Below are 25,217 nucleotides of genomic sequence, written 5' to 3' on the forward strand. Positions count from 1 at the left end.
TGCATAATTATTTGTCCCCCTTTGATCTGAGTGCAGTCAGTTGCCTATAGACATTGCCTGATGAGTGCTAATGACTAAATAAAGTGCACCTGTGTGTAATCTAATGTCAGTACAAATACAGCTGCTCTGTGAGGGCCTCAGAGGTTCTCTAAGGCCTTGTTTCCATCTATGCGCTTCTGTCCGCTTTTCAGCAACATGTATCAATCTGTAACATTGATGTGCTGATAAAAAGCGGACAGAAGCGGATTGGAAACAAGGCCGTGAAGTCCAAAGAACACACAAGACAGGTCCAAGATCAAGTTATTGAGAAATTTAAAGCAGGCTTAGGCTACAAAAAGATTTCCAAAGCCTTGAACATCCCAAGGAGCACTGTTCAAGCGATCATTCAGAAATGGAAGGAGTATGGCATAACTGCAAACCTAACAAGACAAGGCCATCCTCCTAAACTCACAGGCCGAACAAGGAGAGCGCTGATCAGAAATGCAGTCAAGAGGCCCATGGTGACTCTGGACGAGCTGCAGAGATCTACAGCTCAGGTGGGAGACTGTCCATAGGACAATTATTAGTCATGCACTGTACAAAGTTGGCCTTTATGGAAGAGTGGCAAGAAGAAAGGCATTGTTAACAGAAAGCATAAGAAGTCCCTTTTGCAGTTTGCCACAAACCATGTGGGGACACAGCAACCATGTGGAAAAAGGTGATCTGGTCAGATGAGACCAAAATAGAACTTTTTGGCCAAAATGCAAAACGCTATGTGTGGCAGAAAACTAACACTGCACATCACTCTGAACACACCATCCCCACTGTCAAATATGGTGGTGGCAGCATCATGCTCGGGGGGTGCATCTCTTCAGCAGGGACAGGGAAGCTGGTCAGAGTTGATGGGAAGATGGATGGAGCCAAATACAGGGCAAACTTGGAAGAAAACCTCTTGGAGACTGCAAAAGACTTGATATTGGGGCGGAGGTTTACCTTCCAGCAGGACAATGACCCTAAACATAAAGCCAGGGCAACAATGGAGTGGTTTAAAACAAAACATATCTATGTGTTAGAATGGCCCAGTCAAAGTCCGGATCTAAATTCAATCGAGAATCTGTGGCAAGATCTGAAAACTGCTGTTCACAAACGCTGTCCATCTAATCTGACTGAGCTGGAGCTGTTTTGCAAAGAAGAATGGGCAAAGATTTCAGTCTCTAGATGTGCAAAGCTGGTAGAGACATACACTAAAAGACTGGCAGCTGTAATTGCAGCAAAAGGTGGTTCTACAAAGTATTGACTCGGGGCTGAATAATTATGCACACCCCACTTTGCAGTTATTTATTTGTAAAAAATGTTTGGAATGATGTATGATTTTCGTTCCACTTCTCACGTGTACACCACTTTGTCTTGGTCTTTCATGTGGAATTCCAATAAAATTGATGCATGTTTGTGGCAGTAATGTGACAAAATGTGGAAAACTTCAAGGGGGCTGAATACTTTTGCAACCCACTGTAACGATGCAGTTTTCCTTTTTTTTTCCTTTCTATGCCTGAAAGAGTTAAACATCAGGTATGTAATGCCATGCATACACGGCTTGTTTTGTGCGCCGGATAGAGCCAGCAGCTCAATGCTGGCGCATCCCAGCTGGTCCGTGTGCGCGCATCGATTGCCGCTCGTCCCCGCCGGCGCTTCCTTATCACCACTCGATTCCTTGCCATTGTCCACCGGTGGGAATCCAGCGGGCCCAGGCCGAGCGGCATGATCGGGCCAGCTGAATATTATCAGCTGGCCGGTACATGGTACAGAAACGTATCGTGGATCCCCAGCAAAAGAGTCATGACTGGGTCAGACTACAGTGTGACCCTCACTGATAAGAAATTATAACTATAAAACACTTTCATAGCAGAAAATGGCTTCTGAGAGCTGGAAAGGGATAAAAGGGTCAATAGTTCAAATATTTTAGCTCTGGCATACCTCAATGAATGTGTCATTGAGCAAGAAAAATAAAACAGTGAAAACTTAAAAAACTAGATTTAAATATAAAATAAAACTGTGGAATATCTTTAAACGTCATTTTTAGGAGAAAGAGGGGCGTAGCAATAGGGGTAGCAGAGGTAGCCACCACATCGGGCCCTTGGGCCAGAAGGGCCCTCCCTCAACTGCAGGATCTATTGGTCCTGTGCTCATAATAATCACTTGTATAGATACTTTGAATAGTGGTAATCACTAACAAACTGTTCCCCATCCCCTTCTTGCACCTCAGACACTGTAGTTTCCATTGGCAGGTTTTGGTGCTGCATATCAATTTCTATATATGGTAAAACTTGCATCGGGGCCCAAAACTCCTTAGCTACGCCATTGGATAGATACAATTGTTTATTTAATTAGTTTTTTTTCACCTCGGGTGTAATTTAATATAAATCACTGCTGAATCTCAATGAGGAATTTTACTTTGAGTGTGGAACTGTCCCTCCAAAAGACATTGGTTCAGAAGCTAATCAACCTAATGAATGGCTAACTCAGCACCAGCATACACTACTATACTACTACTATAGTACCGTAGATTTTCAAATATGGCCGCCGCAGCTTCACAATTTCCCTTCGAACGTCGTGCAGACGCATACGTGCTATCAATAATCCCTACCCATTGGATACATGCCTCAGAATGCAGAGGCAGCAGCCACGAACGTGTCAGGCTCGATTGAATCCCGCACGATGATTGGCTGACTTCGCTGGGGCTCTAGTTGGAGCTCGGAAGCAGGGCGTCCGCTCATTGGGTGGGACTACCAGGAGGCTCTGCTGCTGATTGGCGCAGGTGACAGTTCCGCCAAGCGCTACACGGTGTCCTGGCTGGGAGGGAGAGTGTAATGTTGGCACCGAGAGAGGGCGGAGCGCCGGAGGAGAGGATTACTCTGACCAGGTATGAGGAGGGCGGCCCCGGTGTGCTGCGTGCGGCCCTGGCTGGTGCTGTACGTCACTTTCCCGTGGTTCCTGTGGCTGCTGTGTCTGGCAGTACGGGGTTCATGTGGCATATGCTAAAGAGGAGTGTGATAGAGAATGAAGAGTCTGGAGACCTCTCACTGGTGGATGACCATGAGAGACTAATCTGCAGTGCTATAAGGCGCCCATACATCTAGCCATGAATGGGCATATCTGACCAAGAGACCGATCTCTCTGAGATCTGTTTGCTGCCCATACACTCCAAGCTGATTCCCAATTGATTTCTGCACATAATCGTTTTAGTGATCACTCTTGGGGCACCCTTCTGTCTCCCAAAATGTTAGATATCCATCCCTGCCCTCCCCCTCCAATTCCCATGCATGTAAAATACTTTACCTGTGTGCTGCCCCCGACCGTCCGTGTCGTACTTCTGCATTGGCACCCCATGTGTCTGCCAGCTTTATAGCGTTTGTGTGTGTGTGTGAATCACACGCACCTCGTGTTATATGCAGGTAGTCATGTGGGGCGCATATGTGTATGTACGGGGGGCAGGTAAAGTATATACATGCAGTGGCAACGGGGCCATCTAAACACTTTGGGGGGACAGCTGCAAGGGGTTCTGGTTGTGGTTATCGCTGTATCGCATGCCGTTACTGCCGCGCAACAAACCATGTAGGCCACAAATTTCTGAGCATGTCCAATCGATACATTTGACCAATTTTAGTCCGAAAATGGCTGAATCATTAATTGGCATACTTGTTGCAGTACGGATGGTTGATCAGCCGCAAAATGAACAGATGTATGGCCATCTTTGGGGTTACTGGCAATCATGCAATCAATATGGTTTATTATTGTAAAATTACAGTATGAAGTGCTTCAAGAGTAATCATGCCACATGGCAATGCATAGTATATGCCTGTCCCTACGAAGGAGCAAGAATATGGCTTAATTTACTTGAGGTTAGACCCATCTCTTGTTAGTAAAAAGTTTTGGATAACAAACATACATAGGTGCAACCCAAGTCTTTTTGCAATTTAGTGTTACTAAAATGTATGGTACTTTTTAGTTAGCGGGTCACCATCATTAGCTGGAGGTTAGTGTAAAGCCTGGTAGACACTTTCAATTTTGATAAGCCAATGATGTGGTAATTTTACCACCTCCATGTAGTATGAAGGGCCAACAGATTTTGAAGTCTATAAGCAGATGCAGATACATTTTCATATTACTTAGTAGTAAAATTGGTTGTATGTTGAGGTTTTAGTCGTTGGAGAATGTAGAGTTTAGTTTGAGGCATTGGCTGGGGGGATATTAATGTGTGACAGAGAGGATGCTAGCCTAGTTGAGGGGACCCACGGCCTCTTCCTGTGCACCCATGGCAATATGGTCGCAACCACTAATATGTAAAAAATGGAGCTAGTTTTGTTGAGGTGTGCCAGTGATATAGTGAACAGTTATCCAATCCCAGCAACATCTACAACTTGAAGCATTCTAATTGGTCGAATAGTGTGGGCATATTATTACTACAACCTATCTAAAACCTAGCAGTTCAAGAAGGTGCTGTTCACCTTCTTAGCGGAATTTCCTTATGGACTTTCGCGCTGGTTCACCTTAGCCATACATAGCTTTAAACGTGAAACCAATTTGGAAACACTATCCACGCCACTAACTGTATTAAGGTTAATAAAGTTGTGCCCGAAAGCCTAGCGCCCGACTAGGAGTACATTTGAAATCGGCGCCGGTAGACTTGGGCGCAGGATACAGCGGTATATGGCTGATCCTGCTTCTGCACAAGTCCTGGCCGATTTAATTACTATTCCCCCTCCAGGCCGACATGGATAGTGGGGGAATGATATAATTCGGCTTCCAGCGATTGCTGGAGGCTGAATTATTATGTTTTTAAGCAACCTCGGCTCCGTCTGCTGACGGCTCCGACGTTACTCACTGAGCGCTGCAATAGGAGTGATTCCTATTGTAGTCTATGAAGGCGCCGGCTGCACCCAAATCTAGCAGCGCTGAAAAGCACTGCTCCGCCTGACTAGGTCCTGATGTGCAATTTTAGGACAGTTTTTTTTTCCCCCTGGGCACCCTATTTCTTACAAATTAGTGGTAGTGACCAATTTGCCCCAAGCTGAATGTTGCCATTGATCTGAGGTTTTGCCGCTGGGTCCTCTCAACAAGATTAGTGCCAAAGAGATGGAGGTTGGTAATTACATCAAACATTTATTTTTTTTGCCGCACACCAGGAAGATGTAGCTATTGCTAACATTTATGGTTGCTGACGACGTGCACCTTTGTCTCATGTTAACCCCCGCCTCCCCCCTCTCTAAGCCTTTGCCTCCTTTTTAATGCCTTACATTAACCTTTCCCTAGCGGTTGTGCTTCACTAACGGAAAACTACCAATTATCTTACCGTTCCAGTGTGCAGTAAGCTCAAACCACCTTTCTCAGCTATGACAACAGTACTCTGTGACTTTTTAGAAGTACCATTGCTGTGAAGGTGCGTACACACTTACTGTTAGTGTTTGGCCGTAAATAAAGAGCACAATGTAGGGAGCGAGTGCTGTACTGTTTCTATGAAGATGGGAGGACAGAGTAGTGCAAGATGGACCAGCTCCCCAATGGTTGGTCTGAGGATGAGAACCGTATTCTTGTTTATCACTGTTAAAAGATCCAGTGTGCTGGATCATAGAACGACCTCTGGGGACACCTGTACACATGCCAGATCCTTGGCTGAGACTGCTCTGAAGTTCAGTGGCCGAGTTCCATCTAGTGTGTGTGTGAGGCTTGGTGTTTCAACCATTAAGCTACTTTTGCACTGACATGGTGCTTTGGACAATATTATCGCATGGCAAACGCAATGCAGTTATATTGTAATGGTACGTTCACATCAGCATGTGAGCAATGTGGTGAGACAGAATCTGTTAGAATAAAACAAGGCATGTTGTGCAGTTTCGGATAACATGCACGTTTTATACACTGCTCAAATAAATAAAGGGGACACTTAACCAATGATGAGCATGCCCAGGTGTTGTAGGGAGGTCATACAGACACGTGGAGGCCACACACACTACTGAGCCTCAGGACATTACATTAAAGTTGGATCAGCCTTTAGGCTTGGTGCACACCAGAGGAGTTTTTCTGAGCGTTTTGAGTTTTTAAATCTGCTGCTAATGTCATCCTATGTGTCTGTGCACACTGGAGCAATGAGGTTTTGTAAAAAACCCCATAGCATTACATTGGGAAGAGCTTTTAGAGGTTTCAAAAGCTCTTCCCAATGTAATGCTATGGGTTTTTTTTACAAAACCTCATTGCTCCAGTGTGCACAGACACATAGGATAACATTAGCAGCAGATTTAAAAACTCAAAACGCTCAGAAAAACTCCTCTGGTGTGCACCAGGCCGTAGTGTTTTGTTCTACTTTAATTTTGACTGCGACTCCAAATCCAGACCTCCATGGGTTGATGGGTTAATTTCTGTTTGATTTTGTTGTCTGCACATTCAACTATGTAAAGAACAAAGTATTTAATAAGAATATTTCATTCATATCTAGGATATATAATTTTTTGTGCAGTGTAATTGCAGTGAATGATACTCTAATCGTATAATTGTTTACTTGTATGCTTCACTGTGTATGTGGCTCCTTACATGTACTGCAATATGTGACTTTTCACCTCTGTTGCGTTGCTATCCTGTTTTTTACAGAGTATGTAATGCCAGGTATGAAACAAGCCTTAGGGCTGGTTCACATTACAAGAGCTTTTTAAGTGCCAGTGATTTGTAAAACTCTTGCTAATGTAATGCAGTAGTTGTAAAAAAAAAAAAAAAAATTAAATCACATCGCTCAAGTGGGATCACACATAACCAGGCATGGGCTTAAATTTGGATTCGGGTGATCCGGATAGTTACTATCCGGATTTCACCCAGTAATGCTGGGGGGGTGTCAAGCTTACCTATCTGACGTCTTCACTCGTCCCTCGGCGCCTCCAACGATGCGTTCCAATGCGCCGTCACGTGATTATAAACACTTCCACCTTCAACCCGGAAGGAGGAAGTGTTTGTAGTCAGGTGACGGCGGATTGGAACGCATCGTGGGAGGCGTCGAGGGACGAGCGAAGAAGACGTCAGATAGGTAAGCTTGACCCCCACCCAGCCCGCACAGCATTAATGGGTGGAATCCGGATAGTAACTATCCGGATCACCCGAATCCGAATTCAAGCCCGTGCCTGCACATAACATTAGCAAGAGATTTTTCAGTCCCTGGTGCTTAGAAAAGCACTTCCAGTGTGAACCAGTCCTTAAGCCTCGTACACAGGCCTGACTAAAATCATCTGAAGAGGTCGATAGATGTGTATACAGAGGCCCCCGACCAGCTAAGGGATCCGCTCAGTGAATTAACTTGGCAGAGCGGAGCCAGGCTAACTTCTTTGAAGTCACGCACATATTCTTTCCTCCCCCTCCCCCCATGTAGCAACAGAACATGCTGTCAGATACACAGCTGACACGCATCTGTACAGGTCGGTCTAGCTATGTAGCCCAAGGGATCGTGTCTCAATCCCTGACAGTGACATCAGATGTTAGGTGTGTACACACATGTAGGCTAATTTTTTGACTGGCAGCAAACATTGACATTTCCCAGTTTTGTTACAAACCCTGTGGAGCGAATGTTGAATATTGTGCTCAAGGAAGCACTCCGCTCTTCCCTGCACAAGGTAAGGCCTGTGCAATAGCACAAAGTCAGTCATGTACAAACTGCTCTGTGATACTGTGCAGGGGCAGTAAGCTCCTCCATGCAGGAAAAGAGGGTCCCGGATAGCAGTGGAGGGGTCATGGAGGATCGAGAAAGCCTCTGGAGGAGCATCCAATGGCTTACCTCACAGTGCTGAGCATCCTCCTCCTTCCCCCCCCCCCCCCCCCCCCCCTTCTTCAGACATCAGGCTTTCTTCCACTCTTGCTCACCCTACTACAAAAAAAACCAAGCCTTGATTTGTTCATATTGCACTTGTTGGAGAGATTAGCCTACTTATTGTGAAGTCATAAAAGCCAAGTTCCAGGGCAATAGTTTGGAATAGTGTGTAAGAAAGTTAAGCTTCTTTAAAAAGGACCAATCGAATTCTACCTTGGTGGGATTCAATTGGCCCATTTTCAAGCTGTGTAAATTTGCTTGCAAAGTTGCCTAATCCTGCCTCAATTTGGATGTTTTTGCATCTCATTGACCATCCCTTCCTAAAGCAACTGAAGTGAGGGAAATATGGAGGCTGATATGCAGGCTATTGCAAGATTAGCTGCATGCTTGCTTCATATCTCATTTATGTTGTGTGATATGTACCTCCTGCAAGTCTGCAGGTATATGTTTGTGCAGCTGTACATGTTTAGTGTCATTACAGCACACCTTGTACATGTAAAAGTTTTTCAATGCTGAATAGGCAGTTTCTTCAATGCTGAATAGGCATATGGTTATTATAGCATCAGTTCAGCTCCTGTGCTGAAATCAGTCTGTTTATAGTGAGATGGACCTCTTAGAAGCAAAGAGGTTGATAGAAGGTATACACAAAATCATTAAGGAACTACAACCTGTTTTAGCAGAAGATGAGCTTCTGAAGGAAATCTCTGAATCCTGGCCTACAGGCAACCACCTAATCTGACATCATCATCAGTAACGTTGGTGATTTAAAATTTGGGATATTGAATTAGGAAAGCCGAATACTCCCAAACACCACAATTCAGCACCCGAGCAAGTGGACAGGGTCACAGGGAATTCACTTGCACTTCATCCGACTCCAATACTTCCATTGGCTTGGAAGAAGGAAGCATCAGAGTCCAGTACAAGTAAGCGAGCTCCCCATGACCCTGTCCACTTGCTCGGGTGCTGAAGTTTGCTGTTAAGGATAATTCAGGTTTCCAAATTCAGTATCCCAAATTCAAACACCAACACTAATTATCAGAAGAAATAAACCTTGCAAAAGTAAATGCTGCTAACGGAAATAGAGTAGAATCGCAGATGCCACAGGGACCTTGACTAAACCAAAGCCCAAGTGCTGCACCTAATATACAGTAATACAGCGGATATTACCAAAAATATTACAAAAATCTTCCAACTCCTCAGTTTTATGAGAATACCGACTCCAACTCCGGGTACCCAAGATGACTCTGACTCCTTAGTCTAATTTTGTAGTAGGGGTGGATGAACACCCTGTAGAAAAAGTCACAGGAGACAAAAAACGGGAGCCCAGTAGTGCAATATGTCAATGACCACAATAAAAGAAAATAAATTAAAAGCACTACTCACAAAGGGAGGTTGCTTGGGGCAACCAACCACAGGAAGCAGGTGGAGACAATAAACCCGACTCCACTCGGGGTGGTCCTAGCCAGAACCGGAAGGATGGTCGCTCTCTTAGTGGAAAAAAGGGGACAGAGTCCACTGTGGGGACTCCACTGGTGGTCTGCCACCTCCCCTCGGACAGGATGTGTTCGGGGGTATACTTAGCACGTAAAAGGGAAAGAGGCGCCCTGATATAATAAAAGCATCTAAAATCAGCTTAAAATCGAAAAGTGATATGAGGTAGCTTACCTCAATGACGAAACCTCTGTAGTTAATACAAGGGATTTTTATTAGCACAGGCAACGCGTTTCGCGGGTCTCAGCCCGCTTCATCAGGCCAGTAAAAGTGCCTACAATAGCAACAAGAACTCCTCAATATACTTGTACATGTATATCAAACATAATAGTAAAAAATGTTCTACCAAGATCATAAACATTGCATCATATCATATTGATCAAATTTTTAGATGCGTTTTTGTACATACATAATGTTTTTTTATAAATTATTATTATGTAAGAAAGAGTAATACTGGTGATAATCGTTAGCAGTAAAGATACTAATCGCAATAAAGGAGGAAAACTTAATGGGCCTGATTCACAAAGCGGCGCAAACCGTCCAGCACGGGCGCGCCAAAACAGCCAGCACGCGAAGCGCCGCCCGCGGACCGCCGCACGCGCAAAACGCCACGACCCGCGCGATCGCGGACCCCCGCGAATCGCGGCAAACCGCGCACGCAAAAGCCCGCAACCACACGAACCACGGCACCCCGCGCGCGCAAAAGCCCGCGAACGGCACCCCACACGCCAACCGCCCAGCACACCCACGCCAAACAGCCCGCACCGCCCCGCGAACCAGGGAGTAAATTCAATAATAATTATAATAATAATAGTAGTCGCTGCTTTATAAAAATAAATAATAAGTATCAACATTGTTGGTAATATTAAGAATCCATAGTAAAAGTATATCGCTCATAAAATCATAATATAAATTTGTATAAACACAAATAACAATTAGGACTTGGCCAGCTATTGAATATAAATATACATAAAGTCAAACTAAGGTGGTATCTCACAGCTACATAAGCTATTCGATCACAGCACTAGTTGCTCTTTAAAAAATAGACTGGTCACAAATAGGCTAAAAGAAAAGACACAGTATTTCATTGTGCTAAGTTTGAGTATGGTGGGTGAACAGCAGGGGGAGCGTTAGGTGGTCTGAAGGAATGAGGGTCAGAGCACTTACCAAATAGAAAAGATCATCTAGCATAGGGAGCCTCTGTAGGGGGCTCTGCAGAGCTGTCTTAAATAACTTCTGTAATGTCTGAACAGCATGCTTGCTGAAAAAGGGGCGGCACCGGAAGTTATTGATGACATCACACAAAGGGCCGCCCACCGGAAGTACTGGCGGCACCATTTTGGTTCTGGGCGATGTATAGGGAAAGGCTATTGAATGCCAGCACTTTGCTTATTTAATAGAGAACATCCAGATGCTGGGGGAAAAAAGTTTTAGTAAATGGACACTAGATGGCAGCAGTGTTAACAATTCTTCAGTATAGATAGTGCTGGAGATTTGTGCTTGTTATAAAAGCTTCTTTAAACATAGGTGATTGTTGGTAATAGGTGGCTTATAGTGAATTCTCAAGGTTGGTCTGAACTTCACTATCTCAATTGGAACCAATTTTACTAATTACATTATATTAATAATACTAAAATAGTGAATAATAATTATTATGCTAAATTATTACAAAATGCTATAAGTGCATATTGTTGGTATCAGGTGGGGTATCATAATTTGCTCATAAATTTATTAAGAAGTGTGCATGAAATAATATTTTTAGTTATGAAAAATGATTTAAAAAAAAAATAAAAAAAAAATACATAAATAAATGAATAAAATATATAATAATTAATAAATATGTTTCAAAGACATCATTATAATGCCGTCATATGTGCATAGTGCGTGTTGTGCTTGTCATTTGATAGCTACTAGCTCATAAGCATTACTATTGGGGAAAAGGAACTGGAGAGGTGGAGGAGACAGTTGGAAACTAGGAAGTGTAAGTATCTGGTCCAGGGGGAAATTATGTATGGACAGAGTTGGTAGATAGTATATCTTATGGGGATACGTATAGTGAGCTGGACCTCTGAGTTAGAAATTGTGCTCTAAACATTCATTTAAACCCTCTGGTTTGAGGGTTCTCAATCTGAAGATCCAGAACATCTCTCTTGCCCGCAACCGAGCTATTCGATCGGAGCAGGAGGGATTGTCGGGTATCTGTTCTATGGGCATGAAGAATAGTGTTTTTGGATCCGAGTTGTGGCACTCCGCGAAGTGCCTTGAGAGACTGTGTTTGGTATATGCTTTGGTGATGTTCCTTCTATGTTGGCCGAGTCTGGCTCTTATTTGCTGAGTGGTACGTCCAACGTACTGTTTTTTACAGGGGCAAGTGATGAGGTAAATAACATGGGTGGTGCTGCAGTGGAATGAATGGGTGATTTCATATGAGTCTTGTGTGATTTCACAAATGAAAGAAAGTTGCCCTGGATGCAGATAATCACAGGCCAGACATTTAGATGACTTGCATTTTTGTATATTTGGAGTGGTATTTGAACTAGGTGCATGGGATACTAGTGCTCCTAGCAGACCTGTAAAAAACAGTACGTTGGACGTACCACTCAGCAAATAAGAGCCAGACTCGGCCAACATAGAAGGAACATCACCAAAGCATATACCAAACACAGTCTCTCAAGGCACTTCGCGGAGTGCCACAACTCGGATCCAAAAACACTATTCTTCATGCCCATAGAACAGATACCCGACAATCCCTCCTGCTCCGATCGAATAGCTCGGTTGCGGGCAAGAGAGATGTTCTGGATCTTCAGATTGAGAACCCTCAAACCAGAGGGTTTAAATGAATGTTTAGAGCACAATTTCTAACTCAGAGGTCCAGCTCACTATACGTATCCCCATAAGATATACTATCTACCAACTCTGTCCATACATAATTTCCCCCTGGACCAGATACTTACACTTCCTAGTTTCCAACTGTCTCCTCCACCTCTCCAGTTCCTTTTCCCCAATAGTAATGCTTATGAGCTAGTAGCTATCAAATGACAAGCACAACACGCACTATGCACATATGACGGCATTATAATGATGTCTTTGAAACATATTTATTAATTATTATATATTTTATTCATTTATTTATGTATTTTTTTTTTATTTTTTTTTTAAATCATTTTTCATAACTAAAAATATTATTTCATGCACACTTCTTAATAAATTTATGAGCAAATTATGATACCCCACCTGATACCAACAATATGCACTTATAGCATTTTGTAATAATTTAGCATAATAATTATTATTCACTATTTTAGTATTATTAATATAATGTAATTAGTAAAATTGGTTCCAATTGAGATAGTGAAGTTCAGACCAACCTTGAGAATTCACTATAAGCCACCTATTACCAACAATCACCTATGTTTAAAGAAGCTTTTATAACAAGCACAAATCTCCAGCACTATCTATACTGAAGAATTGTTAACACTGCTGCCATCTAGTGTCCATTTACTAAAACTTTTTTCCCCCAGCATCTGGATGTTCTCTATTAAATAAGCAAAGTGCTGGCATTCAATAGCCTTTCCCTATACATCGCCCAGAACCAAAATGGTGCCGCCAGTACTTCCGGTGGGCGGCCCTTTGTGTGATGTCATCAATAACTTCCGGTGCCGCCCCTTTTTCAGCAAGCATGCTGTTCAGACATTACAGAAGTTATTTAAGACAGCTCTGCAGAGCCCCCTACAGAGGCTCCCTATGCTAGATGATCTTTTCTATTTGGTAAGTGCTCTGACCCTCATTCCTTCAGACCACCTAACGCTCCCCCTGCTGTTCACCCACCATACTCAAACTTAGCACAATGAAATACTGTGTCTTTTCTTTTAGCCTATTTGTGACCAGTCTATTTTTTAAAGAGCAACTAGTGCTGTGATCGAATAGCTTATGTAGCTGTGAGATACCACCTTAGTTTGACTTTATGTATATTTATATTCAATAGCTGGCCAAGTCCTAATTGTTATTTGTGTTTATACAAATTTATATTATGATTTTATGAGCGATATACTTTTACTATGGATTCTTAATATTACCAACAATGTTGATACTTATTATTTATTTTTATAAAGCAGCGACTACTATTATTATTATAATTATTATTGAATTTACTCCCTGGTTCGCGGGGCGGTGCGGGCTGTTTGGCGTGGGTGTGCTGGGCGGTTGGCGTGTGGGGTGCCGTTCGCGGGCTTTTGCGCGCGCGGGGTGCCGTGGTTCGTGTGGTTGCGGGCTTTTGCGTGCGCGGTTTGCCGCGATTCGCGGGGGTCCGCGATCGCGCGGGTCGTGGCGTTTTGCGCGTGCGGCGGTCCGCGGGCGGCGCTTCGCGTGCTGGCTGTTTTGGCGCGCCCGTGCTGGACGGTTTGCGCCGCTTTGTGAATCAGGCCCATTAAGTTTTCCTCCTTTATTGCGATTAGTATCTTTACTGCTAACGATTATCACCAGTATTACTCTTTCTTACATAATAATAATTTATAAAAAAACATTATGTATGTACAAAAACGCATCTAAAAATTTGATCAATATGATATGATGCAATGTTTATGATCTTGGTAGAACATTTTTTACTATTATGTTTGATATACATGTACAAGTATATTGAGGAGTTCTTGTTGCTATTGTAGGCACTTTTACTGGCCTGATGAAGCGGGCTGAGACCCGCGAAACGCGTTGCCTGTGCTAATAAAAATCCCTTGTATTAACTACAGAGGTTTCGTCATTGAGGTAAGCTACCTCATATCACTTTTCGATTTTAAGCTGATTTTAGATGCTTTTATTATATCAGGGCGCCTCTTTCCCTTTTACGTCCTTAGTCTAATACTTATCAGGGCTGTGGATTTTTTACAAAAATCATCCGACTCTCGATTCAGGCTCCTCAGTTTATGAAATCTCTGACTCCGGGTACCCAAAATTGCTCTGACCCCTCAACTCCAACTCCGACACCACAGCTCTGTCAATGGCATAACATTGGGGAATCTTCTCAGACATTACAGAAAAGAATAAACTTCATATACCATAAGGCCACACAGTATACTCATTGCACAGTACATCATCATTTTCCCAGTTAGGGCATATTGCTGGAGATTCCATTGTTATTGGTCTGAAGGGTAGATTTAGATCTGTGCAGGACTGTGCGTGTTTCCACTTGAGCTGAGAACAGACATTTTAAGTCTGTTCTCCACTAATTGCAAATCTCCATTCACACTTGTCGGATGCGATCCCCCTATAGCTTACGGAGGTGACTCCTATGCCCCAGGCTACAGCTGGACGATTGGGACAGACATTAAACTGTCACTGGCCGCACGTGGTCCAATGGCAGATGGGAACCAAGCCTTAAACCTTGGAACTGATGAAAATAGTCTGGTTTAATACATAACACATGCATAGTTGCTTGCACATTGCAGCTCAGTGGATAGGTTTAGTTCTATACTAGAACATAACACAGGTAATGCTTTTACAAATGTCACTAACCTTAGAACATTTAATGGGAATTGTATATAATACAAGATTCTCCCTTTAATTTACAAATTCACACCCCCCCATCCTTCAAGTAAACTGGGACTGTTCCTGTATGTTCTCAGCTCTCCTCTAGAAAGTATGAATAGGAAACATCAGCACCTCTGCAAAACACCCAGTAGACCCCGAATGGCCTTGATTCATAAAGCATTACCGCATTCGGTAAGAAAACAGCTGACTTTACCGAGCACTTAGGAAAATGTGAATTTCATAAGGGCAGTTACCGCATGAAAAGCTGAAATTGCCGAGCCGTGGGGTAAATTGCTGACTTTTGCGGTAAATACCTTAACACATGTCTGTAAATGTCAGTTCATAAAAAAATACAACATGCGGTAAAGTCCAGAAATATTACTGGAGCAGTTTGATAAAGGGCTTGTTAGCCCGAAACAGCGTCTGTTACTGCTGGAATAAAGAGCTATATTTACTACTTGGTGGTGCCAACCCATTTATACTTTGGATACATCAGAAATATTAGTGGCACCTCTGCTGTGGCGTAAATAGTTTGGAGATTGTGGGAGACTGTGGAAACTCAGCTGTGACTCGCAGAAGCAGAGAGAGCTACCCCCCAGGCAGCAAACAGAGAAAACCAAACAAAAGCTGTTTCCCCTGGAACCCATCGGCTGTTTAGCCATTTAGGTTCCTGTTTGAAGATGCAGAGGAACTAGTGGGGAAATCGCCTAAGCAGGGCATGTTTAGAGTTTCTTGGAGTTCATCTAAGCTGTGGCAGTTAAATAAAATGTTAAGAAAGACTAATAGACAGATTCAGAGCGAGCAGAGGCAGTAAAATAAACATGTACATTCTAAAGGAATTTCGGGATGCCTCTAACTATTGTAATGCCCTCACTGCAAGGAACAGCTGGTAACAAAAAAAAACAAAACAGACAGCTCCACATTGCTCTGCTGTTACCGAACAAGTCTTTGTCTATTGAAGCCGGTAAATTACCAAACTTCTACTGCACCTGTGAACATTTTTATGAATTGGCACACAAAAGCGATATTTTAATGTCCTGATTGATTTTTTTTTTTTTTTATAGCACAGCCTTTTATGAATCGAGGCCAATGTCTTGAGGGCAGTTGCACAAGTTGCCCCCTTCATAAGTCTGTGGTTTTTATAATGTGTCCTACCGTGCCCTGTGTATAGGTTTATGTAGCACTCTGATATCATGTGTAAACCCTGATAATTGTGTTTTTTTTTTTTTATCTCCATAGGTCCTAGAGCGATCCAGCAAAGTAATGTCCTGCCTTCAAGTCACCTTCCATCAATGCTAGCCCAGAACTTTGGGTCATCATGAAGCTAAAGCAGCGGGTCGTGGTGTTGGCTTTGTTGCTGGTCATTCTGGTCTTAACCAAGCTTCTTTTGCTGGACAGATTGGAGACTTCAGCTGCTCAGAGGCAAGACCAGCTTTCCTTCCAGCGCATGATGTCCAGCTTACGGCTCACCATGGACTCCCGACTTGAGCACACACTGCAGTCTCCATGGGAGATAGCTTCTCAGTGGGTGGTTCCTAGAGAGGTGTATCCGGAAGATACACCAGAAATGGGAGCAGTCCTACATGCCATGGCTACTAAGAAGATTATAAGAGCTGATGTGGGCTACAAAGGTACACAGCTCAAAGCCTTGTTAGTGCTAGAAGGTGGACAGAAGGTGGTCTTCAAACCAAAGAGGTGAGAGATACGGAGAGGAGTGCTGTTGCCTACAGAGAATTCCCTCAGTTACCATATAATACCTTACTATTGTGCTCCACAGGGTGTATAATACTTACTCTTCACTTCTAGCTGATATTCTAGGATCATTTTGTGTTAGAATTTCATTTTGTACATTTTAAATTACCTATTTTTATATAAAGAGGTGATCTCTTGGGATTCTGCTACCTGAATGCAAACTACTAAAGGAGTTTCACTCATATGTAAACTCGTTTGTTTTATTTGTAAACGTTGGAGTTTGACTTGATAGAGACCCTGTAGTGGGTGTGTACCTTCCTGTCTGGCAATAAGGGTACAGCCTGTATTGTACAGTCCTACTACTGCAGTTGTACTGGCTGCTAAGTTCAGATGAGTCACAGAGGCCAGGCAGTTAAACTGTGGAGCCAGGAAGTGTATGGCAGGGGTGGAAGTGGGCATGGCTGGCATCCAAACCAGGAAGTTCAACCAAATGGCAGCAATCGCTTAGGGCACAATAGAGCTTTGTGAGAATAGCCAGTGCTGCGGTTGTAGCTAAGCTGTATGCTTTACAACCTTACTGCTGGACAGGGATATCAATAGAGGGCAGGGCTGTGGAGTCAGATGATTTTTGTACCAAATCCACATTCCTGGTAAGTGTTAGACTAAGGAGTCGGAGCAATTTTGGGTTCCTGGAGTTGGAGTCGGTGGTCTCATAAACTGAGGAATCTGAGTTGGAACCGGATGATTTTTGTACTGACTTCACAGCCCTGATAGAGGGTAACTTTAAAATCACTCTGAGCTAACAGTAACGGAGCATTTAGAAACTGCAGCCATAAGGTACCAGCTGTGAGCGTATCTTTACTTGCCTATTTGAATGTCCTGCTTTGTTACTTCAGGTTCTGACTGTTGATATGCAGAATCTAAAAATGTTGAGTTTCAGAAATAGAATGTGCATGTATACTCCCTATGATACAGGGAGGAAATAGTCTCTATCACATACCACTGGGGCATGGGGTGCTAGGCTGGACATATAATGATGGGAAGGGGCACTGAAATAACTAAGTGAAGGTGATTGCAGCTTTTTCTAATGGTTGTTTTTTTGTTTTTTGTTTTTAAGAAATTTTTTATTGAAGGTTTTCTACATTACAGTAAATACACATAAACAGAACTTTGAACTTCCTGGCAGAAAAACCTTTAACTAACAAGAAACAGTGAGAGACAGGTTCAGATAAGTGCTCCAGAAAACAGCATTGCTGTCTGACTAAATTAGTTGGAGAGCTCAGAGTAGCTCTTTTGCATAGATAACCGAAGTTTCTTAACTCTTCCTGTACTGGAAAAAACAATATGAGACTCACATCTGTGCTACTAATCTTCTATTTCTTAAGGTTCATACAAGAAGTCCAATTCCAAAAACAGTTGTTCAAAAGAATTGTACACTCGTGCCAGCCTGTCTAATGGTTGGTCAGATGGATCCACAGGTTGGATCTGGCAAACAACCTGTTATCAGTTGGTCATCTGGTTGTTTGTCAGCTATACACACGCAACTTATCTTCCAACAGGCAAGTTTGGAAGATAGTTGGACAGATTTTTCTTTTGTTGTTGTTGCTTCAACTTGTTTCACAGCAAAAGTTATTTGGTAATTGGACTGCATAAAAAAACGCTATTGAGCGTGTGTATGGGACTTTAGTGTCCCAGAGTTAGAAAAAAGGTCAGTAGTTTGTGTATTTTTTTCTCTCCCTGCCCTCAAGTGTATTCTGCCAGGAAACCTTTTATGGCTGGAATTTGCTTATCAGTGATGTTAACTGTATTCCCGACAAGGTACCGACAAAACAGAAGATGTCACTTCCATGCTTACAAATTAACTCTTTCAGGCAGCAAAATAAAACCAGTAAAACAGCCTGGTTATTAACCACTTGAGGGCCGCAGTGTTAAACCTCCCCCTAAAAGACCAGGCCATTTTTCATAAATTGGCCCACTGCAGCTTTAAGGGCTCGCTGTAGGGCCGCACAACTCGGCACACAAGTAACACACCCCCCCCCCCCCCCCCACACACACACACACACACACACATTTTCTCCCCATCAACAGAGCTTTCTGCTGGTGGGGTCTGATCGCTCCCCCGGTGTTTAATTTTTTTTTAACAATTTTTTTTTTTTTTTTTAATGCCAATTTTTTTCCCCTCCTTTTTTCTGCGTCCTGAACACAGTGCACTAATGGAAACACCCCCTGCACAGTTTCCATGAGTTTAAAGAGGCACTTTAGCGAAAAGGGGAAGAAGGAAACATTGCAAAGTGAGAAGCTAAAAAAAATAAAAGATCAAGAAATTATTGATACTCACCATGTAATTTATTTTATTTTGTCTGTACCACAATCAGCCTGCATGTAATCATCTTTTCATCTTTATTACTGGCAGACATGGGGGGGGGGGGGGGGGTGATGGAGTACCACCAGTAGTGCTGTGTGAGTGTTTTTTGTTTTTTTTTGGATGGGGGGGGGGGCGTTCAATATACTGTACATATGCACAGAGGGAGATGCTGGTTGCTTGGCAAGAAAAAACGTTCTTTCCCACAGTGCAGCAAGGCTCACAGACAGGAAACTGTCAGGACCTAGGTCCTGACATCACACTGGGGGCGGGGTTTCACCACAGTACCTGCCATACAGACCCAGCCCACCCCCCTCCCAGGAAAAAGTAAAGATTTCTTATGGAAAAAGGCTACCGTTTGGGATGAAGTTCAATCCTTGGTTACAATTCCTCTTTAACCACTTAAGAGCCACGGTCTTAAACCCCCCCTAGTGACCAGGCTATTTTTGACAATTAAGGCCACTGCAACTTTAAGGGCTCGCTGCAACTCGGCACAAAAGTGATTTTCAAGATGTTAAGGCCTTGTTCACATCACAAATCCCAATTTTTTTTCTTTTTTTATTTTTTTTTGTGTGTGTGTGCGCCTTCCTGCGCTTACCTGCGCATTAGTGATTTTTAGTAAAGCGCTTTTCTAAGCGCTTTTGCAGAGCAATTTGTTTTTTCACTTCCTGACGTCAGTGAACTCTTTGACCCGGAATAGAATAAATACAATGTATTTATTCTAAAAAGTGCTCAGGGAATTTATCTACAAAGCGCTTTTTCAAGCGCTTTGCGATTTCCCTATATCTTCCATTATAGGCGAATCGCCCCAAAAATGGTACAGGCAGCGCTTTGGTGAGCGGATTGGAATCTAACCGCTCAGATGTGAACACTCTCATAGGGAATCATTGCGCAAGCACTTAGGGCGATTATTCAAAATCGCTGGCGCTTAAAAAAAGCCAAAAGCGCCTAGGTGTGAACAAGCCCAAAAAGTACCTAGCATTTTGCAATCTGATAGCCCTTCATCTGACTGCTGTTGTGGTTGCTGCTCTTGGACTTTTTTACCCCTCCCTATCCATAGAATTAAACAAGCTGCCTGGCAGATAGCCGAGCAGCATGTCTGTAATCGCTCCTAAACTGTAACCCGAAATGAGGATCAGCATTATTTTAGACAACTATTCTCTAGCATGTATTCCGGGTTGAATTCTTTTACACCTTTTAAAGGAATACTGTAGGGGGGTTCTGGGAAAATGACTTGAACTTACCCGGGGCTTCTAATGGTCCCCCGCAGACATCCTGTGCCCGCGCAGCCACTCACCGATGCTCCGGCCCCGCCTCCAATTCACTTCTAGAATTTCAGACTTTAAAGTCTGAAATTCCAGAAGTGAACCGGAGGCGGGGCCGGAGCATCGGTGAGTGGCTGTGCGGGCACAGGATGCCTGTGGGGGACCTTTAGAAGCCCTGGGTAAGTTCAACTCATTTTCCCCCGACACCCCTGCAGTATTCCTTTAAGATAAATGGATAGAGAATGATCCGTAGAATTTTTTTCCAGCCGGGTGGCATGAAATAGTAGCCGGGTGGCATGAAATAGTAGCCGGGTGGCATGAAATAGTAGCCGGGTGGCATGAAATAGTAGCCGGGTGGGGCAAGATGAGAGAATGCAGGGCCAGTGCTTCTGTGTGCAACTCTGCTTACAGCAGAGGAAGAGGTGAGCCGATGACAGCCGGGTGCTCACCAAAACTAGCTGGGTGGAGCACCCGGCTAAAACAGCCTGGGGAGAACACTGATGTTGCAATAACATTTTAATATTGGCCTGCTCATTGCTGTGATCATTTCTAGACTTCTCGTATTTGGAGTTTCCTATATGGTTTTAAGATTTGTGCCTCCAGTTATTTATGTGCAATCTTATATTCCTTTCTATAAAAAAGAAGCCTTTATTGGCAAATATAATGGTGGGGTAGATAAAAATGTGCGGTTCGCTAGAGAGGAGCATAGAACAGATTTTCCTGTGTTCCTCACCTTCATCACTTGTGTTGCGGAAGGCTCTGTCTATCCTGTGACATCTCTCACTTATTTCACAGCCGGATCTCACAGATCAAGGTAACAGCTATGCCACCGCAATTTCACAGCCCTCATTTCCAAGTGGAGTCTTTTGTGTTCAGGCATCTGGTTGTTATAGAAGCATATACAGGGTGATCAAATCTGGAGCACTCCGTTTATATGGCTCTCTCACAAAAGAGAATGTTTAGTTGAAGGTTATACTGTATAGAAATAAAAAGGTTTTTGTTATGCAGTAGTAAGTGATGGATGTGAATGGAAATAATTCATGTTCCACTTTTAAATAAAACATCAATTGGACATAAACGTTGTAATCCAAATCTATCCCATATGCTGGGTCGTGTGTACTCGCACTACATGCCATCTGTTCTTTTATTCTTCACTAGCGGAAGACAGAAGCAGTGTTGCCGGGGTATATATTTGGCTGTTGGCTCCGCCCACTTTTTCTAACCTTAAAGAGAAACTGTGACCAAGAATTGAACTTGATCCCAATCAGTAGGTGATACCCCCTTTCCCATGAGAAATCTTTTCCTTTTCACAAATGGATCATCAGGGGGCTCTGTGTGGCTGATATTGTGGTGAAACCCCTCCCACAGTGTGATGTCAGGACCATGGTTCTGAAATCACACTGTGGGAGCCTTGTTGCATTGTGGGAAATAACAGCTATTTACAGCTGTTTCCAACTGCCAAAAAAGCAAGCAGCAGAACACACACCCTAGTACACGGGAATGAGAATGGGGATGAGAACACACACCCTAGTACATGGGAATATTGCGCAAAAGGTGGATCAGCGCATCACCAGGCCGCTTCCGAATGGCCTACAATCAGAGGTGCGCTGAGCCCCCCAGAAACTGCAAACGCACCTTGAACCCAAACAGAAGCTCTGCATATACACCAAAAGCAAGGCTGTTAAGTGGAAGCAGCTGACCAAAAATGAATTAAATTAGGACATGGCAAAGAAATGAACAGCGCTACTTAAAAACAGATAAGTGCCTACCTGCAAGAGAGTGCAAGCTCCACTTGTGGGATAAAATACACACCTAGCATACACATAACCTGTCTACCACTGGAGGATGTTAGTTTCCTGTAACAGCTTGCATGCAACTTGTTAAGTACTAGTCCCTCCCACTGCAGAGAAGTCATCCTCGATTTTACTTGGTAGCGCGCCCAGGCTATGCATGTGCATAGGTTAGGATTTAGTTAGTGTTAGGTCCCCTCCCATGTGAGGATGTCTTCTCCGCACTGGGAGGGACGAGTACTTAACAAATTGCATGCAAGCTGTTACAGGAAACAAACATCCTCCAGTGGTAGACAGGTTATGTGTATGCTAGGTGTGTATTTTATCCCACACGTGGGGCTTGCACTCAGGCCCGCCATCAGGGGGGGACATCCGTGACTCCCGTCACGGGCCCCGGCCCTGCAGGGGGGCCCCATCCCCGCCGCGGCCCTGCCGGGTGCCGCCCGGCCGCCGCTCAACCCCCCCTGACCGCTTCTCCCTCCCTCTCCCTCCATCCCTCTAGCCGCCGCCGCCGCCTCCGCCTAGTCAGACCCCGATCAGGCGGCGACAATAGTGCGGGCGCTAGGACCCAGCGCCCGCACTGATATGCGGAAGTGACGTCACTTCCGCATATAGAGCGGGTGCGTCCAGCGCCCGCTCTGGTCGGGTCGCCGCTGATCTTGAGGTCTGACGCTGGGCAGCACTCACTGGCAAGGTAGGGGAGGCAGCGGCGGCAGCGACGACGACGGCGGCGGCTCCCTGTCACTCGCTCACTAGCTAAAGGGCCTCCCTGTCACTCACTCCCTAAAGGGCCTCCCTGTCACTCACTCCCTAAAGGGCCTCCCTGTCACTCACCCACTACTTAAAGGGCCTCCCTGTCACTCACTCCCTAAAGGGCCTCCCTGCCACTCACTCACTACTTAAAGGGCCTCCTTGTCACTCACTCACTACTTGAAGGGCCTCCCTGTCACTCACTCACTACCTAAAGGGCCTCCCTGTCACTCACTCACTACCTAAAGGGCCTCCCTGTCACTCACTCACTCCCTAAAGGGCCTCCCTGTCACTCACTCACTCCCTAAAGGGCCTCCCTGTCACTCACTTCCTAAAGGGCCTCCCTGTCACTCACTCACTAGCTAAAGGGCCTCCCTGTCACTCACTCACTACTTAAAGGGCCTCCCTGTCACTCACTCACTACTTCAAGGGCCTCCCTGTCACTCACTCACTACCTAAAGGGCCTCCCTGTCACTCACTACCTAAAGGGCCTCCCTGTCACTCACTCACTCCCTAAAGGGCCTCCCTGTCACTCACTCACTACCTAAAGGGCCTCCCTGTCACTCACTACCTAAAGGGCCTCCCTGTCACTCACTCCCTAAAGGGCCTCCCTGTCACTCACTCCCTAAAGGGCCTCCCTGTCACTCACTCACTACCTAAAGGGCCTCCCTGTCACTCACTCACTCCCTAAAGGGCCTCCCTGTCACTCACTCACTCCCTAAAGGGCCTCCCTGTCACTCACTAGCTAAAGGGCCTCCCTGTCACTCACTCACTAGCTAAAGGGCCTCCCTGTCACTCACTCACTACCTAAAGGGCCTCCCTGTCACTCACTCACTACTTAAAGGGCCTCCCTGTCACTCACTCACTCCCTAAAGGGCCTCCCTGTCACTCAATCACTCCCTAAAGGGCCTCCCTGTCACTCACTCACTCACTCCCTAAAGGGCCTCCCTGTCACTCACTCACTAGCTAAAGGGCCTCCCTGTCACTCACTCACTACTTAAAGGGCCTCCCTGTCACTCACTCACTACTTGAAGGGCCTCCCTGTCACTCACTCACTACCTAAAGGGCCTCCCTGTCACTCACTCCCTAAAGGGCCTCCCTGTCACTCACTCACTCCCTAAAGGGCCTCCCTGTCACTCACTCACTCCCTAAAGGGCCTCCCTGTCACTCACTCACTCCCTAAAGGGCCTCCCTGTCACTCACTCACTAGCTAAAGGGCCTCCCTGTCACTCACTCACTAGCTAAAGGGCCTCCCTGTCACTCACTCCCTAAAGGGCCTCCCTGCCACTCACTCACTACTTAAAGGGCCTCCTTGTCACTCACTCACTACTTGAAGGGCCTCCCTGTCACTCACTCACTACCTAAAGGGCCTCCCTGTCACTCACTCACTCCCTAAAGGGCCTCCCTGTCACTCACTCACTCCCTAAAGGGCCTCCCTGTCACTCACTCACTCCCTAAAGGGCCTCCCTGTCACTCACTTCCTAAAGGGCCTCCCTGTCACTCACTCACTAGCTAAAGGGCCTCCCTGTCACTCACTCACTACTTAAAGGGCCTCCCTGTCACTCACTCACTACTTGAAGGGCCTCCCTGTCACTCACTCACTACCTAAAGGGCCTCCCTGTCACTCACTACCTAAAGGGCCTCCCTGTCACTCACTCACTCCCTAAAGGGCCTCCCTGTCACTCACTCACTACCTAAAGGGCCTCCCTGTCACTCACTACCTAAAGGGCCTCCCTGTCACTCACTCCCTAAAGGGCCTCCCTGTCACTCACTCACTACCTAAAGGGCCTCCCTGTCACTCACTCACTCCCTAAAGGGCCTCCCTGTCACTCACTCCCTAAAGGGCCTCCCTGTCACTCACTCCCTAAAGGGCCTCCCTGTCACTCACTCACTAGCTAAAGGGCCTCCCTGTCACTCACTCACTACCTAAAGGGCCTCCCTGTCACTCACTCACTACTTAAAGGGCCTCCCTGTCACTCACTCACTCCCTAAAGGGCCTCCCTGTCACTCAATCACTCCCTAAAGGGCCTCCCTGTCACTCACTCACTCACTCCCTAAAGGGCCTCCCTGTCACTCACTCACTAGCTAAAGGGCCTCCCTGTCACTCACTCACTACTTAAAGGGCCTCCCTGTCACTCACTCACTACTTGAAGGGCCTCCCTGTCACTCACTCACTACCTAAAGGGCCTCCCTGTCACTCACTCCCTAAAGGGCCTCCCTGTCACTCACTCACTCCCTAAAGGGCCTCCCTGTCACTCACTCACTCCCTAAAGGGCCTCCCTGTCACTCACTCACTAGCTAAAGGGCCTCCCTGTCACTCACTCACTAGCTAAAGGGCCTCCCTGTCACTCACTCACTACCTAAAGGGGCTCCCTGTCACTCACTCACTACCTAAAGGGGCTCCCTGTCACTCACTCACTACCTAAAAGGGCTCCCTGTCACTCACTGCCTAAAGGGCTCCATGTCACTCACTACCTAACCTGGGGGTCCCTGTCAGAATCCAGGTGAGAGGTGTCTACCAT

The 25,217-nt window shown here is 45.1% G+C and overlaps 1 protein-coding gene across 1 annotated transcript in view; it reads left to right on the forward strand.

The window, feature by feature from the left end:
- Positions 1-2,704: 2,704 nt before the first annotated feature.
- Positions 2,705-25,217, forward strand: part of FAM20B (FAM20B glycosaminoglycan xylosylkinase) — a 38,962-nt gene continuing 16,449 nt past the window's right edge. Inside the window, exons 1-2 of the mRNA XM_068242556.1 lie at positions 2,705-2,899; positions 16,076-16,531. Coding sequence (XP_068098657.1) covers positions 16,155-16,531 — 377 coding nt within the window. The 5' untranslated portion in view covers positions 2,705-2,899; positions 16,076-16,154. The remainder of the gene's footprint in view (positions 2,900-16,075; positions 16,532-25,217) is intronic.

Source organism: Hyperolius riggenbachi, chromosome 6 (assembly GCF_040937935.1).
Source record: "Hyperolius riggenbachi isolate aHypRig1 chromosome 6, aHypRig1.pri, whole genome shotgun sequence".
NCBI classification, from domain to species: Eukaryota; Metazoa; Chordata; class Amphibia; order Anura; family Hyperoliidae; genus Hyperolius; species Hyperolius riggenbachi.